The following is a 15492-nucleotide window of genomic DNA, read 5'->3' as shown; positions in this document are numbered from 1 at the left end:
CCTGAAACACTCGGGGAAGAGGCAGGACTCTGACTCTTTGTCCCCGAAAAATGGATTCTTTCGCAAAGCTTTGGTCAACCATGAGGTGGCGCTGTGAAAAACGGAAAAGTGGAGGAAGAAAAGGAGTGTCCTCTTAGCGCCTGTTCTTTCTCCAGGCACGTGTAGCGCCTTGCGCAGCCGCCGGGGAACTGAACGGGGAGGGGCTGGCAGGCGAACCGGAATTGAGGGGTGCTTCCGCGGTGCGCGCGCCTCGACATCCGGGCACCACCTTTTCTCCCGCCTCTCCCGGCTCTTGTGCTAACGGGAAACGGAAGTGGAGTGCGTATCCTGCTGCCTCTTAGCAACGCGAGGAGTCAAGTGACCAAACCAGCTGACTCCGGTAGGGAAGACACGGTGGCTGCGGGAACTGAAGCTAGTGCAGCCACGATTGCCCGGCCGGAGTCTTGAGCCGAACAGTGATCGTTAGAATGTCGGGCAAAGACCGAATTGAGATCTTTCCCTCGCGAATGTGAGTAAAAGAATGGGAAGAGCGGCACTCAGAGGCTCAGGAACACCTGCCGGGAGAGCGGTCAGTTCATACTCTGGACCAGCAGCGAGCTTCCTTTTTTTCTGGGCCCATCCTGCGCTCTCTTCCGGCCTCTTTTCTTGAGTCTAGGGCGATGCTCTTCGACAGACCCCACACCAATTTCTCCGGAGTAAACCAGACTGGGCAGAGCGATTACAGCCCATAGGATCAGATGCTTGGCCTGCTGGCTTATGTGGAGGCGCGCTGTCGCTACATATTAATCGAATCATTCATTCCACATACCCTTATTAAGGCCTACTATGTACCAGGCATGGAGCCCTGGTGGCGCATTGGTTAAGCGCTCGCAGTTCGAACCCTCCAGCCGCTTTGCGGAAGAAAGATGTGGCAGTCTGCTTCCGTAAAGATTTACAGCTTGGAAATCCTATGGGACAGTTCTGCACTGCCCTATAGGGTCACTATAAGTCAAAATCTCCTCGAGGGCAGTGGGTTTTGGGATGTACCAGGCCCTGTGCCAAGCTCTGGCTTTATATAACTGAACCTTTGCCACCCCTGCCCTCACAGAGCTCACAGTTTAGTGGAGAGACAGATAAGCAAATGAGGTTTGATAAATGCTCCAGGAGAGGTTTAGTGCGGTGGGAACACATAGAATAGGTACCTCAGCCATACTGGGAACTGAATAGAATCCCTTTACCATGAACATCAGATTAGAGCTTGGATCGTCTTATTCCTTTTCTTAGACCCAGTCAAATGTCACTTGGCGGTGGGAAGATATCCCTGAGTTTCTGAGGCACTTCTTGTGCACTGTCACCACTGCTCCTTGTTCACATCTCTATTAATACCATCCATCACATCGTAAAGTGGATGTTTGTTTACGTATCTTTCTGTCCCACTGGACTGTGAGCTTTCTCCAGGTTGTGAGAGCGTCTTGATTATTAACCCACAAAAAATGTTCCTTGAACAAATCTATGCCTTGGAATCTGTTCAGCTGTGGGGCTGTCTTTCTCTTTTGGCCTGAATTCTTTGACAGGAGAAATAGCATAGCATGCTAGGTGTTTGATCAGTTTGTAAAAAAAGAAATGTTGAATTTTTCTGAAATGTGCCAACAACCTGTGGAGAGTAAAGATTGTTCTTACTTGTGCTCTCTCCCTCCTCCCTTTTCTTCTCTTATGTTTTTCAGTGACGAGGCAGAAAATCAGTTTTGGCTCTGACATTTAGATCTTCAGTGATCTTACCTGTTTGAGGTTTTCTGTTGTTTTTCATCTTGTCCTTTTTCTCAAAAAATCTGAGGACACTTAAAAATTGTATTCAAATCCTAAACCCAGATTTCTAATTTGGCCAGGGTAGCTATATCTCTTAATGAAATGAAAGATTTTGTTGCATTTTTTACCTTCACCTTCTGGCTTTCTAATAGCTGTTTGCACTGGTTGGGGAGCAAGCCAGTTGAGAAAGGCAATTTCTGTGAAGTAGATAAGGATCAAGACTGCCCTGCATAGTCGAATGCTCATGTTTCTTGTTTTTACTTTGTTTAGGATGAACAAAGGTGAAATATGCTTGTCTGGGCTTGATGAGAAAAATGATAGGTTTGTGAAGGTGAAAATTGCTAATTGAGAGGAAAATCAAGGGCAGGAAGTAATCACTTCTCTAAATGTTTTTCTCAAGGCCTGACAGCAGGTACTTTGTCATATGGTCAGATGTCTTTGATTCAGCTGGAAACAAAGCTGTCATCCTAGCTGAAGGTCAAACTTTTTTTTCATAGTGCTAAGCAGCTCTGAAACATTTAAAAGAGCAAGTTTTTTTTGAGACCTGGGCTAGAAAATATACTGACAACTACTCTTTCATAGATAATTCCACTTAAAGTAATATTCTGCAAAGTGCTACTCTTACCCTACTTATGCACCTACTTAAGCAAACCAAGTTTAGAGTGGAACCAAAAGGCTTGCAGGATTTGGAGTCAACAGAGGTCTGCCAAATCCAGGTTCAGCAACATAGCTAGCTGTAAGCCTTTAGGCAAGTCCCTTGTAGAGTCTCAAAAATTTAAATTTGCCCTCTTCACAGAGGTGCTGTTGCCTTGGAGGAAATTAAAATTAGTATGTAGAATTTAATCTTAGTAATCAATTCACCTTTATAGTATAAACTTGTTGGAATCTCAGTACTTACTAGGTTTTGGCTTAATTTGATCCAAGTCTTTTGAGCCCAGAGTCTGGTGGTTAGTGTCAACAATAAAGTGTGTTAAATACACACATGGGAGTGGATAGCTCTTGCTCAGGTTGAAATCTGAATCAGCTTCAGTTGGTTAGACCTCCAGTGAGACCAGTCAGTGCAAAGTCAGCCCCAGAGAGATCTTTCAAAGAAAGATGGTACTTGTAATCTTGAAGGAGAGGCAGTGCGGCATGTGGTTTGGGTACAGTGGACTTAGGTTTGAGCCTTAGGCAATTCACTGGAGTGACACATCTGTGGTTCAAGTTGCTGCCCTGCCTTTTCTTGCAGAATGACTATGGGAAAGTCGCCTCACCTTTCTGCGCCTCATTTTCCTGATCTTTCAGATCATGTCTGCTGTCTCTTCCATCCGTAAAATTGTCTCAGTAGCCTTAACCCGATGGTAAGAGATTCCAGTATAGTCCAAGAATTTAGCCAAAAGACCCATGAATACATGCTATTTTAAACCACCCACTATGTGAAATTTTATCTTCTTTAACAAATCACTGTAACTGCCTAGGTTGTACAATCTGTTACTGAGTTTTATTACTCAAACACTTTTTTTCATTACTAAATTTTATGTAGCATATGGCAGCAAGAACAGAAATGTCAATTTCTGCTGTTGTTTTCTTGACCTTGTTATTGGGGCTTCTGATGGGAAAAGATTGAAATAAAGAGGTGGGGAGGCTTCGGTGTAAGTTTAGCTTTTCAGCTCTCAGCATCTTATATATGTTATTTATTACCTAGAGTCATTTAAAATTAATAAAATGATTGATATTTGGGTCTTGATGGGTGGATGTCAAAACACCTTATACTTTTAAAAGAAAAAGTAATAAATGGTTGTGGTATAAAATTCAAAAGGTACAAAAGAGTATAATAGTAAAAAGTAAGGCTCATTTTTTTCACCTAACCTCATTTTGCAAAGGTAACCACTGTTACCAATTTCTGTGGATCCTTTCTAGAACTATTTCTGCATCTATATAAGCACATTTATTCCTTACTTTGTACAACTGAGAGCACTCTAGATGCTGTTCTGCTCTTTTGAATAAAGTATAGGGAGATTGTTCCATATGTGTATGTGTATATCTGTCTTTCCCCTTTTTTTGTGGCTGCATATCATTCCATTGTATGGTGCACCATGATTATTTAAAATTTAGCTTGTTTCCATACTTTTTTTATTACAAATAAGGCTGGAATGTTTATCCTTGTATGTGTTTTTGCATATATACAGGAGTAAATCCATAGGATAAATTTCTCGAAGTGGAATTGCTGGTCTGAAGATAAATCCATTTCAAATTTACATGTTAATGGACAGCTTTTTTTTTTTAATCTTTAAAAACATCTATGATGAAAAAAGATATTTTAATTTAAAAATCAAATAAGTATGATTTAAATTTTGCTGGCATCGTAAAATAGGGCTCCTGATAACTTATGATTTAATCAGTATATATTCTAGATACTGATTAAATAATTGTTTCTGTTTTAAATAAGCCTTCTCACCTACCAAACACGCAGTGGAAAACTATGGTATTGGAAAACCAACTAAACCTGTCAGCTACAAATGCTATATATTCTCACTGTCATGGCAAAGAATAAACCATCATTTTAACACTGTATTGGGGAGGTATTTTGTTTCTTTAAACAATGGGTAGAAATGTCTTTGACTCTATTATAGGGCACAGACCATCATGAAGGCTCGATTGAAAGGAGCACAGACGGGTCGAAACCTCCTGAAGAAAAAATCTGATGCCTTGACTCTTCGATTTCGGCAGATCCTAAAGAAGATAATAGAGGTAGAATGAACTTTGCTTTGTAAAGTATTTATTTTAGAACTATCTAAGGAAAATCCAGTCTGGCCCTTGGCATTTTTAATTCTTCTCTAAGTTATTACAATTAATTTTTTTTTCAAAAGTAAAATACCGTTGTCATTGTAATGAGCTTCAGACAGTTCACGTAATGAAATCCAAACCCCTTATCCTTGCCCAAAAAGCCCCGCTTGATCTAATCTGACCTCATTTTGAGCATTCTTCCCAACTTCCTCCTCTAGGGCCTTTGCATTAGCTGTTTTTCTATCTGAAATGCACTTTCCCCAGATCTTCTCATGACAGGTTTCTCTGGCCATTCTGTCCTCTTCAGAGAGGCCATTGCTGATCCCCTAGTCTGCAGTGATGCCCGTATTTCTTTCTGTCACATCTTGTTTTATTTTTATCATAGCACTATTGCATGATATTGTCTAATTTGTTTCCCCCCACTAGAATATAATCTCCATGAGAGCAGGAACTTTGTCTTTTCAGCACTATTTTTCCAGGACCTAAAATAGTGCTGACATGTAGTACGTTTTAATTCAATTCTTTTTGGAAAATTGATAAGTGAAATGAGAATTATACTTTAAAAAAGAACATTTTTCTCCTATAATTCCTGTCTCCCCACAGCCCTGGCATACTTCTCTGATTTCCTAGAGGTAGTTCCTTTTTATTTTTTAATATTTTACTGTATTTTAAGTGAAAGTTTACAGAGCAAATTAGTTTCCCATTCAACAAATTGTACACAAAGTGTTCCATGACGTTGGTTGCAATCCTCACAAAATGTAATTTCTTTTGACACTTTGGTTTATATACACAAAATTCTAGAATTCTGTAACATTCCTGCCCTTCCTCCCATGGTGGCAGAAGTGGACAGCTTTCTACATGAATACAGACAGATCTGTCTCATTCTTTGTAATAGCTACATGGTACTCCATTGTATGGATAATGGGATGTAGCCATTTTTCTGTTGATGAATATTTAGTTCTACCTTTTTTTTCTCCCCCTCTTAAATCCTTATGTGTATGTGTGCCAACATTTTCTATAAAAGAATCTTAGAATCTGGAACCAAGGATAAACTCTTTTAAATTTTTGATAGTTAACTGCCAAATTTCCCTCCAAATTATTATACTGGTTAATTATATTCCTACCAAACGATGTGTTAGGGGCATTTTTTCCTTAAATTTTTCCTAATTGTATATTAATCTTTTTTTGTTGTTGCCAATTGATCAGACTAAAATTGATATGTTATATTAATTTGCACATTTTCATGTTTACTGGTAATTTGATTTTCTTGGTAAATTTTTTTTCATACTTGTAGGATATATACGTGTATGTATGTATGCGTGTGTGTACTTACATATACACACACACACACTTTTTGGGGGGTTAGTGTGTAAAATGTTAAAAATATTTTCTCAGAGTCTTTTTTTTTTTTTTTTTATTTGAGCAATAATGAGATGTACTACTCAGGGGAGGTTGCAGTTTCTTGCCAAGTCAGGATTAATATAGTATTTTTTAATGATATCCTAAATTTTTGTTTGGTCAAATCTGCCAGTCTTTTCCTTTATATAATTTCTGGATAAAATATTAGAAAATAATCTATAGTTTATTATTTTATTGATTTTTTTAAAATTTTATTTTTAATATGTTTGGAAATTTTTTTTGGTGTGATGTGGGAATTCAACTTTATCATTTGCAAATGGATGCCAGTTGAATGATGTCTTTACTAAGTTTCCATGTAGACTTGGGGTTGTTTCTGAACTCTGTTCCATTTCGTTCACTTACTTGTACTAGCATCATACTTCGTTATCATAGCTGTGCATTTTTAGTACCTGGTAAGGCAATGCCCCACCCACCTACACTAGTTTTTCTTCTCGTTCAAAAAAATTATATGGATATTCTTAAGCATTAAATTGTCCAGAAACAGTATGCCATTAAGATTTTGACCACAACTGCAAAGAATTTAGGAGATTAATTTGAGTAAATCAACATGTACCCGTTAAAGAATAAGATAAGTCCTTTGGTAAAGCCTTATACTTTTCTATTAATGTGTTTATTTTGATGTTTTAATTATAAAATTCTTGGTCTTGCAACATAGTTAGTGATGATAACCAAAAATGTTGAAGCAAAATTGGAAATTTTTATTTTGTTTTGTCGTTACCATTATCAGATTAATATTTACATGTGCACCAAGCATAAAGTACTGATGCTTATTAAAGGAACATAATTATGATATGATTTTCCTTGGTAGAAACTTGGTTGAGTCTGTTGGTGTATGCTTTTCCAGACTAAAATGTTGATGGGTGAAGTGATGAGAGAAGCTGCCTTTTCACTCGCTGAAGCCAAGTTCACAGCTGGGGACTTCAGGTAAGAAGACTGAATGGGGTGTTTTGAAAAAACAAAATGCTTTAATGTTCGTCATTTTATTTAAAAACCGTTTTGAAATTTAAGAATATATAAGCGTAAAGACAAATTATGTAGTAATAATGAAGAAGAACACTTTTAACTCCATCTTAACACCATTGTTTCTATTGCCATCCACGTGTATCTTTTATACAGTTGCATGCACAGGATACTTAATATTTTGTAGTTCATTTTCGTTTAACATTGTATCATAAACATTTTGTCATGTGCTCACATGGTTGCGTAGTCTTCATCTGTTGTTGTTAGGTGCCATCAAGTCAGTTCTGACTCATAGCGACCCTGTGTACAACAAAACAAAACACTGCCTGGTCCTGCACCATCCTTACAATCATTGCTGTGTTTAAGCCCATTGTTGCAGCCACTGTCACTCTACCTTGATGAGGGTTGTCCTCTTTTTAACTGATCCTCTACTTTACTGAGCATGATGTCCTTCTCCAGGGACTGGTCCCTCCTGATAACATGTCCAAAGTATGTGAGACAAAGTTTTGCCATCCTCGTTTTTAAGGACCATAGGACAGATTTGTTTGTTCTTCTGGCAGTCCATGGTGTATTCAATATTCTTGGCAATGCATAATTCAAAGACATGAATTCCTCTTCAGTCTTCCTTATTCATTGTCTAGCTTTCACATGCATATGAGGCGATTGAAAATATCATGGCTTAGGTCAGGCACACCTTGATCCTCAAAGTGACATCTTTGCTTTTTAATGCTTTAAGGAGATCTTTTGCAGCAGATTTGTCCATTGTAATACATTGTTTGATTTCTTGACTGCTGTTTCCACGGGCATCTTTATCTAGGTACACCATAATTTATTAACTCTTTCTCCTAATGCTGGACCTTTGGGTTGATTTTCAGGTTTTTGGAATATTAGGGAGTGTGTGCAGTGAATATCTTCGTGCATATATATCTTTGTTTCTGTTGAAGTATTTCTTTAGGATAAACTTCTAAGAACAGAACTGATTAAAGAGCACAAACTTAATAGCTTTTGTCATATCAATAGGAATTCTTGAGTGGCACAAACGGTTAAGCTGTCGGCTGCTAACCAAAAGCTTGGTGGTTCAGACTCACCCAGAGGTGCCTCGGAAGAAAGTTGTGCAATCTGCTTCTGAAAAGTCATAACCATGAAAACCCTGTGGAGCACAGTTCTACTCTGCAACACAAGGGGTGCCATGGGTCAGAATCGGCCTGACTGGTATTGGTCACGTTAATATATCCTTTAAAGATATGTCTAAGCATACAAAGTGGTTTCCATTATTGCTTTACAAAGGGGTTGTGCCAATTTACATATGTTATTCTCAAAATAACCCTGAGAGGTAGACAAGGCAAACATTAGTCTCAGTTTAAGTTAATTACCTTCCTGAAGTCACAGGGCTAGTTAGGGGCCTAGGTGGAAGTTGTTTTCAGGGTTTCTGAGTTTAGTCTTCTTTTCCTAATGACATGATACCTCCATTCTTATTTTTTTTATTGGTATAACTGGTGAAAATACAGAACATATGCCATCTTAATTTTTACATGTACAATTCAGTAACACTGATTACGTTCTTCAAGTTGTGCAGCCATTTTCTTTCTCCTTTGTGAAATCATTCCACCACCATTAACATAAACTCAATGCCCCCTAAGCAAACACTCCCCCAGTGTCTCCATTCTTAGCCATTAACCAGTTGCTGCTGAGTCGATTCCAACTCATGGTGACTGCATGAGTAGAACTGTGCTCCAAAGGGTTTTCAGTGGCTGATTTTTTGAAAGTAGATTGCCAGGCCTTTCTGTTGAGGTGCTTCTGGGTGGACTTGAACCTCCAGCCTTTCAGTTAGCAGCCCAGCAGTTTAATATTTGTACCATACATGGACTCCGCCTCCATTCTTAGATTGTATTATCTAAGAGCTTTACCTGGTGGTAGGTCGTCCAGCCTGAGAGGCATACTGCCCTTTGAAGTAGTAAGCCTTAAGTTTTGCCAGTATTGGTAAGAGAACAAATAGCATTGATTATTTCAGCAGAAAGAGGGAATCAGTAATGTTTGTTTTGTGAATGTGGTTAAGGGTAGTTATGGAGAAGGCACATTTTATGATGATAATAGGTGAGGAGTCAGACAAGGCTGATGGAAGTTCGATAGGTTCCAGAGTAAAGGAAGTGAACTCCTGCTTAACCAGTTGAGCAGCAAACCTAGAAGGAAGCAAAGTTTTCTCCAGATTACATGAGGCAAATAACCCTTAAAGTCACATCGTGCACCAAATGTATGACTGAAAACTCACGCATTTTTATGTACTTTCAAAATCATTCTTCACTGCTAATGCTTTGACTAAGGAGCCCTGGTGGCACAGTGGTGAAGCACTTGACTGCTAACCAAAAGATCAGCAGTTCAAACCCACCAGCTGCTGCATGTGAGAAGGGTGTAGCAGTCTGATTCCATAAAGATTAGAGCCTTGGAAACCCTACGGGGCATTTCTACCCTGTCCTGTAGGGTTGCTATGAGTTGGAATGGATTGGACCGCGGTGGGTTTAATGCCCTGAATGTTTTTCATTTTCTGCTCTCTGAGGCCTTGCTCTGGCAGCAGAGAGTTCTCTCCTTTTCTGGAAAAAGACAATTACCAAAACTTACTCAATTGTGACATCGTATGAGTCGGAATTGACTCGACGGCATACAACAACAACATTCTTGGTCTAATTTAATGTTGAAAGTATCCAGTGGGTCCCTGTGGGTTTATTTCTCACTCTAAAAACACAGCTAATAAAGGCTTTTCTTTTTCTGCAGCACCACAGTTATCCAAAATGTGAATAAAGCCCAAGTGAAGATTCGTGCAAAGAAAGATAATGTAGCAGGTAACTTTTCAATCCTGTAGAAGTCGTGGGGCAGAAGATATAACATTTAAAAAATTAACTTGTTTATATAGCAAGACCTTGATTTACCAATTTCTCTCTTCTCCTTAGAGCCAGTTGATTGGTTTTACATGCTAAAACCATTGTAACAACTGGGTCCCTTATTATTCAGGATGATTTGACTTTTGTCATTCATTGAGACCAGTTGCAATTCCAGACTTCGTTTCTTGACTTCTGAGTATTTGATGAAAAAGAAACACTGGAAACAGTGATTAAGAAACAGTACTTCAAAGATATTTTGTGACTCCCATCTATGCTTCTCTGTTTAACAGGCGTTACTTTGCCAGTGTTTGAACATTACCATGAAGGAACTGATAGTAAGTATGAAACAATTTATGTAAGGCCATGGCCTTTTCTTTGAGTGTGAATCCACCCGTTAGACTTCTGTGTTCTTTTTGCACACCGTAATGCATTGTTTATAGTTTCCAGTTTGGGTCTTTTAAAAGTATTTTATGATCTTAGACACTGTGATGCAATCTGAAGGCTGAATCTTTATAGATTTTTATAGCTTCTTCCCAATTTTTTTTAATTGCCTCACCGTTTCTAATTTGATAGCTTTTTTTTTTTTTTTTTTGGATGATAACATGCCTTTCCAAAGTAGCCAACTTTTTTGTTTTCCACTGAAACAGTGTTCTTTTTTTAGGCACTTACAGTTCCTTGGTTTATATAATATTTAATTAATTCACATGGAGTAGCAAATACATGCAGTCCCTGACTTATGACAGGATTTCGTTCTGACTCCGTTGTAAGTAGGTTCTGACATAAGTTGATTGCCTCTTTTTTTTTTTTTTTAAGTTTTCATTATTGCCTTTTACAAATCAGTATCTTTATAAATGTGATCTTTGAACATCTGCAAGTGAACATCTGAGAATGATAACATCAGCAAATTACACCCTGCAACACTGAATGTAGAATATATTACTAATGATGGGATACACACACACACAAAAAAAACAGTCTTTAAGTCCAGTTCATCGTAACTTGAATATGTCATAAGTCACCTGGACAGCTTGAATAAAGAGGCAGAGCATTCCAGAGTTGCCTGTTAACAGAGAGCATCACTGTATTGTGGTCCTCAGCCAGTATGATTTACTAGCAAGCTGGTGAAGTGAAGGTTGGGCAAAAGCTCCTCCTGTGGTTACATTTAGAATAGTATCTTTGTAGAAAACTGTATGCAGCAGCATGGTCCTGCAGTGAGATGGGCATCTCATCTTTGCCTTAAACCAGGGTCGGTGAATTTATCTTTTGATGATCAGTAGTAGTCTGAATTATCTTCTTTTTGGGAATTTTATGGGGGAAGATTGTTTATTCTCTGTAATTACGAATGTTGTCTGACTGCCTCTTTCAGGTTATGAACTGACTGGTTTAGCCAGAGGTGGAGAACAGTTGGCTAAGTTAAAGAGGAATTATGCCAAAGCAGTGGAACTACTGGTGGAACTAGCTTCGCTGCAGGTAGGTAGCAGCAGAGCTAGAGAACTCCTGGAGTTCTATTTCTAATGGTCAAATGGGGGAGGTTGAAGTCGAATCAGCACATATTGCAGTCAGTAATACAAACTCTCCATGAACCTGTGTTCATTGAAACAGGCCTAAGATCTTTTAATTTCTGAAATGGTGGCTTCTGCACCATTGTCACTACTTCTGTTACTAACAAAATGCTGTGTGGTTTTTCTAGGTGAAAAACAACAGTCACCACTAGACTTAAATATAAATAGAACATGGTTTATGCATGAAGGTCATTTGTTTTTCTTTTGTGACCAGTGAACATATATCTGCCTTATTCATGATTCTTTTGCCATCTTTATGTCTTTATTTATATGGGTCTGGAGTAAACACATTATACTAGTATAGAAATGGTGTTAGGTATGTGGAAATCTCACAAGATTTTCCTGGTTTTTTAGCATGTTTGAAAGTAGTAGTCTTGGTTCCCAGATGTTTTCTTCAAGTGCAGTCTGAATGGAGCCAAGTAATCAGGGCAGGATTAGGAAGACTATGCTTACATTAATTGTTCTCTTATTTTAGACTTCTTTTGTTACTTTGGATGAAGCTATTAAGATAACCAACAGACGTGTGAATGCCATTGAACATGGTGAGTATAGGCTGCTGCGGAGGCGCTTTGCCCATTCCTTATCCACACCACCACACTTCTTACCAACCTCTAGGAATCAGGCGCTGTACAAAGCATTGAAGATTCAAAGGTGAATAAGACAGTGCCCCTGCCCACAGTGTGAAGAGAGAAGTGTGTTAGTACAATAAAGTGTCAAGGGCTTTGATAGAAGTGTGTGTATGGTTGGGGGGAGTTACAGAGGAGAGTGGTGAGTTAAAAATGGAATGTTTTATTAGTTTCTGTTTATTCATGCAGTTAGTAAAGGATGCAACTGTATTTCAAAGAGATCCCCAACCCCCATGTTTCCTTTAGTTCTTTGCAATGGTTGAGTGATACATCTTTTTAATGTATTATTTAACTTTAAATTTCTCTCGTTTAGGCCTTATGTCCTACACATGTTCTGTTTTTGATTTCTAAAAATAAATTTTTCTGTTTTGATTAATTTATTTTCCATCTCTTTTATTAGTCTGAAAAGATGATTTAGTGTTGAAAATACTTTTTACTCAATTTTCATTAAGAAACATGTCAGTTTTAAGGTAAGAAAGAAGCAAAATCTGAACAGTAAAGAAGTTAGTTTACTTAAGGCTCTATTAATGTTACAGAGGAAGATGTCTCATATTTTAAAAATGGAAAACTCATTTCTTGCCTGCTTACCAGTACCTTGTACATGGAACTGCAAGCAAAGCAAAATGAGTAACAGTGCTCACCCTAAAGGAGTTCACATTCTAGAAGCAGAATAGGCAAATTCTATATAAAGTAGAACCTAATGACTGACATAAAATTCAACATATTCCAGTCCCTCTGCTTGTCTTTTTAACAGTGAATTACTCTAGTATTTAAAGTAACGTGTGGTTCGATGTTATATATAGTTAGTATATTCAGTGCGTTGTATATATTTTGGTCCAGTATGTTATGATAGATAGAAAGGACACCAGAAGGGCATATACCAAATATTTACAATGGTTACCTTTGAGTAGTTGGATTACATTTCATTTTTGGTTTTTCTGTGTGTTTGTTTTTCAAGTTTTTTGTATTAATATGCATTAATTTTACAATTAAAAAATAACATTATACAAGTGAGCACTGGAATTTGAAAAAAAGGGGATTTGAAGTTCTCATGTATATATGAATTTATTTTTTTAATTTTAGTCATCATTCCCCGGATTGAACGAACCCTTGCTTACATCATCACAGAGCTGGATGAGAGAGAGCGAGAAGAGTTCTATAGGTTTGTTGGAACTGGCAGTCACTGATTGCCTTTTTTCCACGTTGCAGAGGCTTGATTTGCTGGGAGTCTAGTGAACTTACGTTCTTTAGTATTGTATTTAGTCAAATGAGTAAGTAGTAAGAAATAATATTGCCAAAGGCTATGGAGACAAATTTATGTCAAGTTTTGCACATACCTAAAACATGGCATATCTAAAAACTTTTAATAGGCTTGATTATTCTTTAAAATAAAACAATTTAGATTAGATGTCTCCTACATACAAAAGAGGGAAGAAACTGTAATGAATTAGTCAATCGATAAATATGTACTGCATGTTGAGTATGTTCCAGAAGAGAGAAAGTATAAAGTACTTGGGGGCATTACATAATTGTATAAATCATGGTCTCTACCGTTAGACAATTAGCATAGTACTTGAGGAGAACTAATGCATGTGTAGGAATTAGTTGTGAACATTTAGAGCCAGTAGAGGTAAATAAATACTAAGTAGGTGGTACAGGGATCAGTGTGCTGGGTTCAGAAAAGTGGGATAGGTGAAGGCAGGAGGAATCTGGGAAGTGGGAAGCCATGGCAATTGTAGACCTTGAGGAGTATTAACAGTGTATTCATAATCTTACATATCAAAGGTATTTAGCTTCTGCCTCTAAGTGATTTTCAGAGTTGTATTAGAGATAATTCAAATTCAGTGATCCAACATTTTAATAAATGTCTGAATGCTCAAAATCTGTTCCATTAGAGAATGGATTTCAAAATTTATTTAACCTGGAATATGAGCTTTTGAAGTCAGTTATTAGTTTAAAATCTATGAGTATGTATTCTACTTATTTTTAAAATATGAGTTATAAATAAATTACTGAAGTTAAAATTAATACAGGTAAATTTTTGTTCTAGTTTGTGGGTGTTTATTTTCCTTGTTACAAAACTAGAAGAAAACAAATCTGCTTAGTACTGAAAGAAATCCTATGGCACATAGCATTCAGAAAATCTCCCCCTTTAATACAGGTTAAAGAAAATACAGGAGAAGAAAAAGATTCTCAAGGAAAAATCCGAGAAGGACTTGCAGCAGCGAAGAGCAGCCGGAGAGGTGATAGAGCCTGCTAATCTTCTTGCTGAAGAGAAGGATGAGGATCTTCTGTTTGAATAATCTTTCCCACTCTGGTCCTTTCAGAAGCCCTAACACTGGCTCCATTTTAATTCACGGTGTGTAGGTTTGGTATGTTTGGCTATTTATTTTTTTGGCTCAAGAATCTTACTGGTTGTAAAATTTCCCTGGACGGGAATTTTAAGAGATTACTTCTGCAGGATCACAATTCAGCAGTGATATCACAGATTTGTAGAACCTGCCGAGGAACTTGTAGGATTTACCACATGGAAGTGTCAGCTGTTCCATTTACATCTGTGTTACAGGTGATCTGCTTACCAAGCATATTAGGAAATACTGCCATTGGAAACATCCGTGGTCATAGGCCAACACATGTAGGTCAACTACCACTACATACCCTTTGTTCCTACCTACTTGCAAACCTAGCACTGTTGTCTGAGATTGCTGCGGCCGTCCTTGTGTTACTGTGGCCCTTCTCTCCAAGTTTTATGAATACCTTCACTTATTTTTTCTTGCATGACAGATCTCTATTGTGTCTGTCATGGGAGCAGTTCTGCAAATTTAAATGTGACTGGTATAAGCAGAGTAAAGTGATTTAAAAATAAGTTGTTCCCTTTTTATTAATTGCTAAGAATAACAGTCTTGTTCTCATGCTCAGATGGGCACTTCATCTCTGCAAACGTGTAGGTGGTCATGGGTAGCCTCCCTCTTGTTTTCTTCCAGACACCAGTGTTTTACTAGTAGGCTTACTGTGTTGCATTTTGGGATACTAGTAAGTATGATTGCCAGTGAGTTAGGAGGGCTTTGTAATACCATTTCTTTCCTAATCTAAGAAAAATTCTAATTTCCATTTGGGAGAAATAATAAGGAAACTTCACTATTTTATAAGTAGTTTTAACAACTTGCTGTCTCTCATATATGAAGATTTGAGTGGACATAGCGGGTGACAGCAGTTCTTAGTGCTGTTTGATTTGGTGTGAGCCATCTATGACTACTCATTCTTGCAACCATTCTAGGCATTTCTGACATGACTGGGCCATGGGACAGTTTTTTAGTTAATGAAATTGTGATACTAGTCTTGTTAATATTGTATTTTAATTAATTGATAGCACAGCCTAAATTTAAAAAAAAAAAAATCACTGTCGATTCTGACTCATAGTGACCCTATAGGACAGAGTAGAACTGCCCCATAGGGTTTCCAAGGCTGTAATCTTTACAGAAGCAGACTGCCACATCT

General features: G+C 37.8%; 1 protein-coding gene across 3 annotated transcripts; it reads left to right on the top strand.

Annotated features, from left to right (window-relative positions):
• Positions 1-174: 174 nt before the first annotated feature.
• ATP6V1D (ATPase H+ transporting V1 subunit D) lies at positions 175-15391 on the top strand. Of its 3 annotated transcripts, none has more exons than XM_004370962.3 (9): positions 175-508; positions 4398-4515; positions 6815-6894; positions 9700-9767; positions 10097-10141; positions 11173-11276; positions 11844-11910; positions 13078-13156; positions 14156-15391. In XM_004370962.3, the coding sequence occupies exons 1-9, from the start codon at positions 468-470 to the stop codon at positions 14295-14297; spliced, it is 744 nt and encodes a 247-aa protein (XP_004371019.1). In that variant the 5' UTR covers positions 175-467; the 3' UTR covers positions 14298-15391. The 3 variants fall into 3 exon arrangements, with proteins under 3 accessions (XP_004371019.1, XP_023582074.1, XP_023582075.1); XM_023726306.1 differs by having other exon boundaries at positions 440-568; XM_023726307.1 differs by lacking the exon at positions 175-508 and having other exon boundaries at positions 6779-6894.
• Positions 15392-15492: the final 101 nt, after the last annotated feature.

The sequence above is a fragment of the Trichechus manatus genome, unplaced genomic scaffold (assembly GCF_000243295.1).
Source record: "Trichechus manatus latirostris isolate Lorelei unplaced genomic scaffold, TriManLat1.0 scaffold00010, whole genome shotgun sequence".
Lineage (NCBI taxonomy): Eukaryota > Metazoa > Chordata > Mammalia > Sirenia > Trichechidae > Trichechus > Trichechus manatus.
Note: the sequence above shows the minus strand (reverse complement) of the source record. Positions and strands in the feature narration are given on the sequence as shown.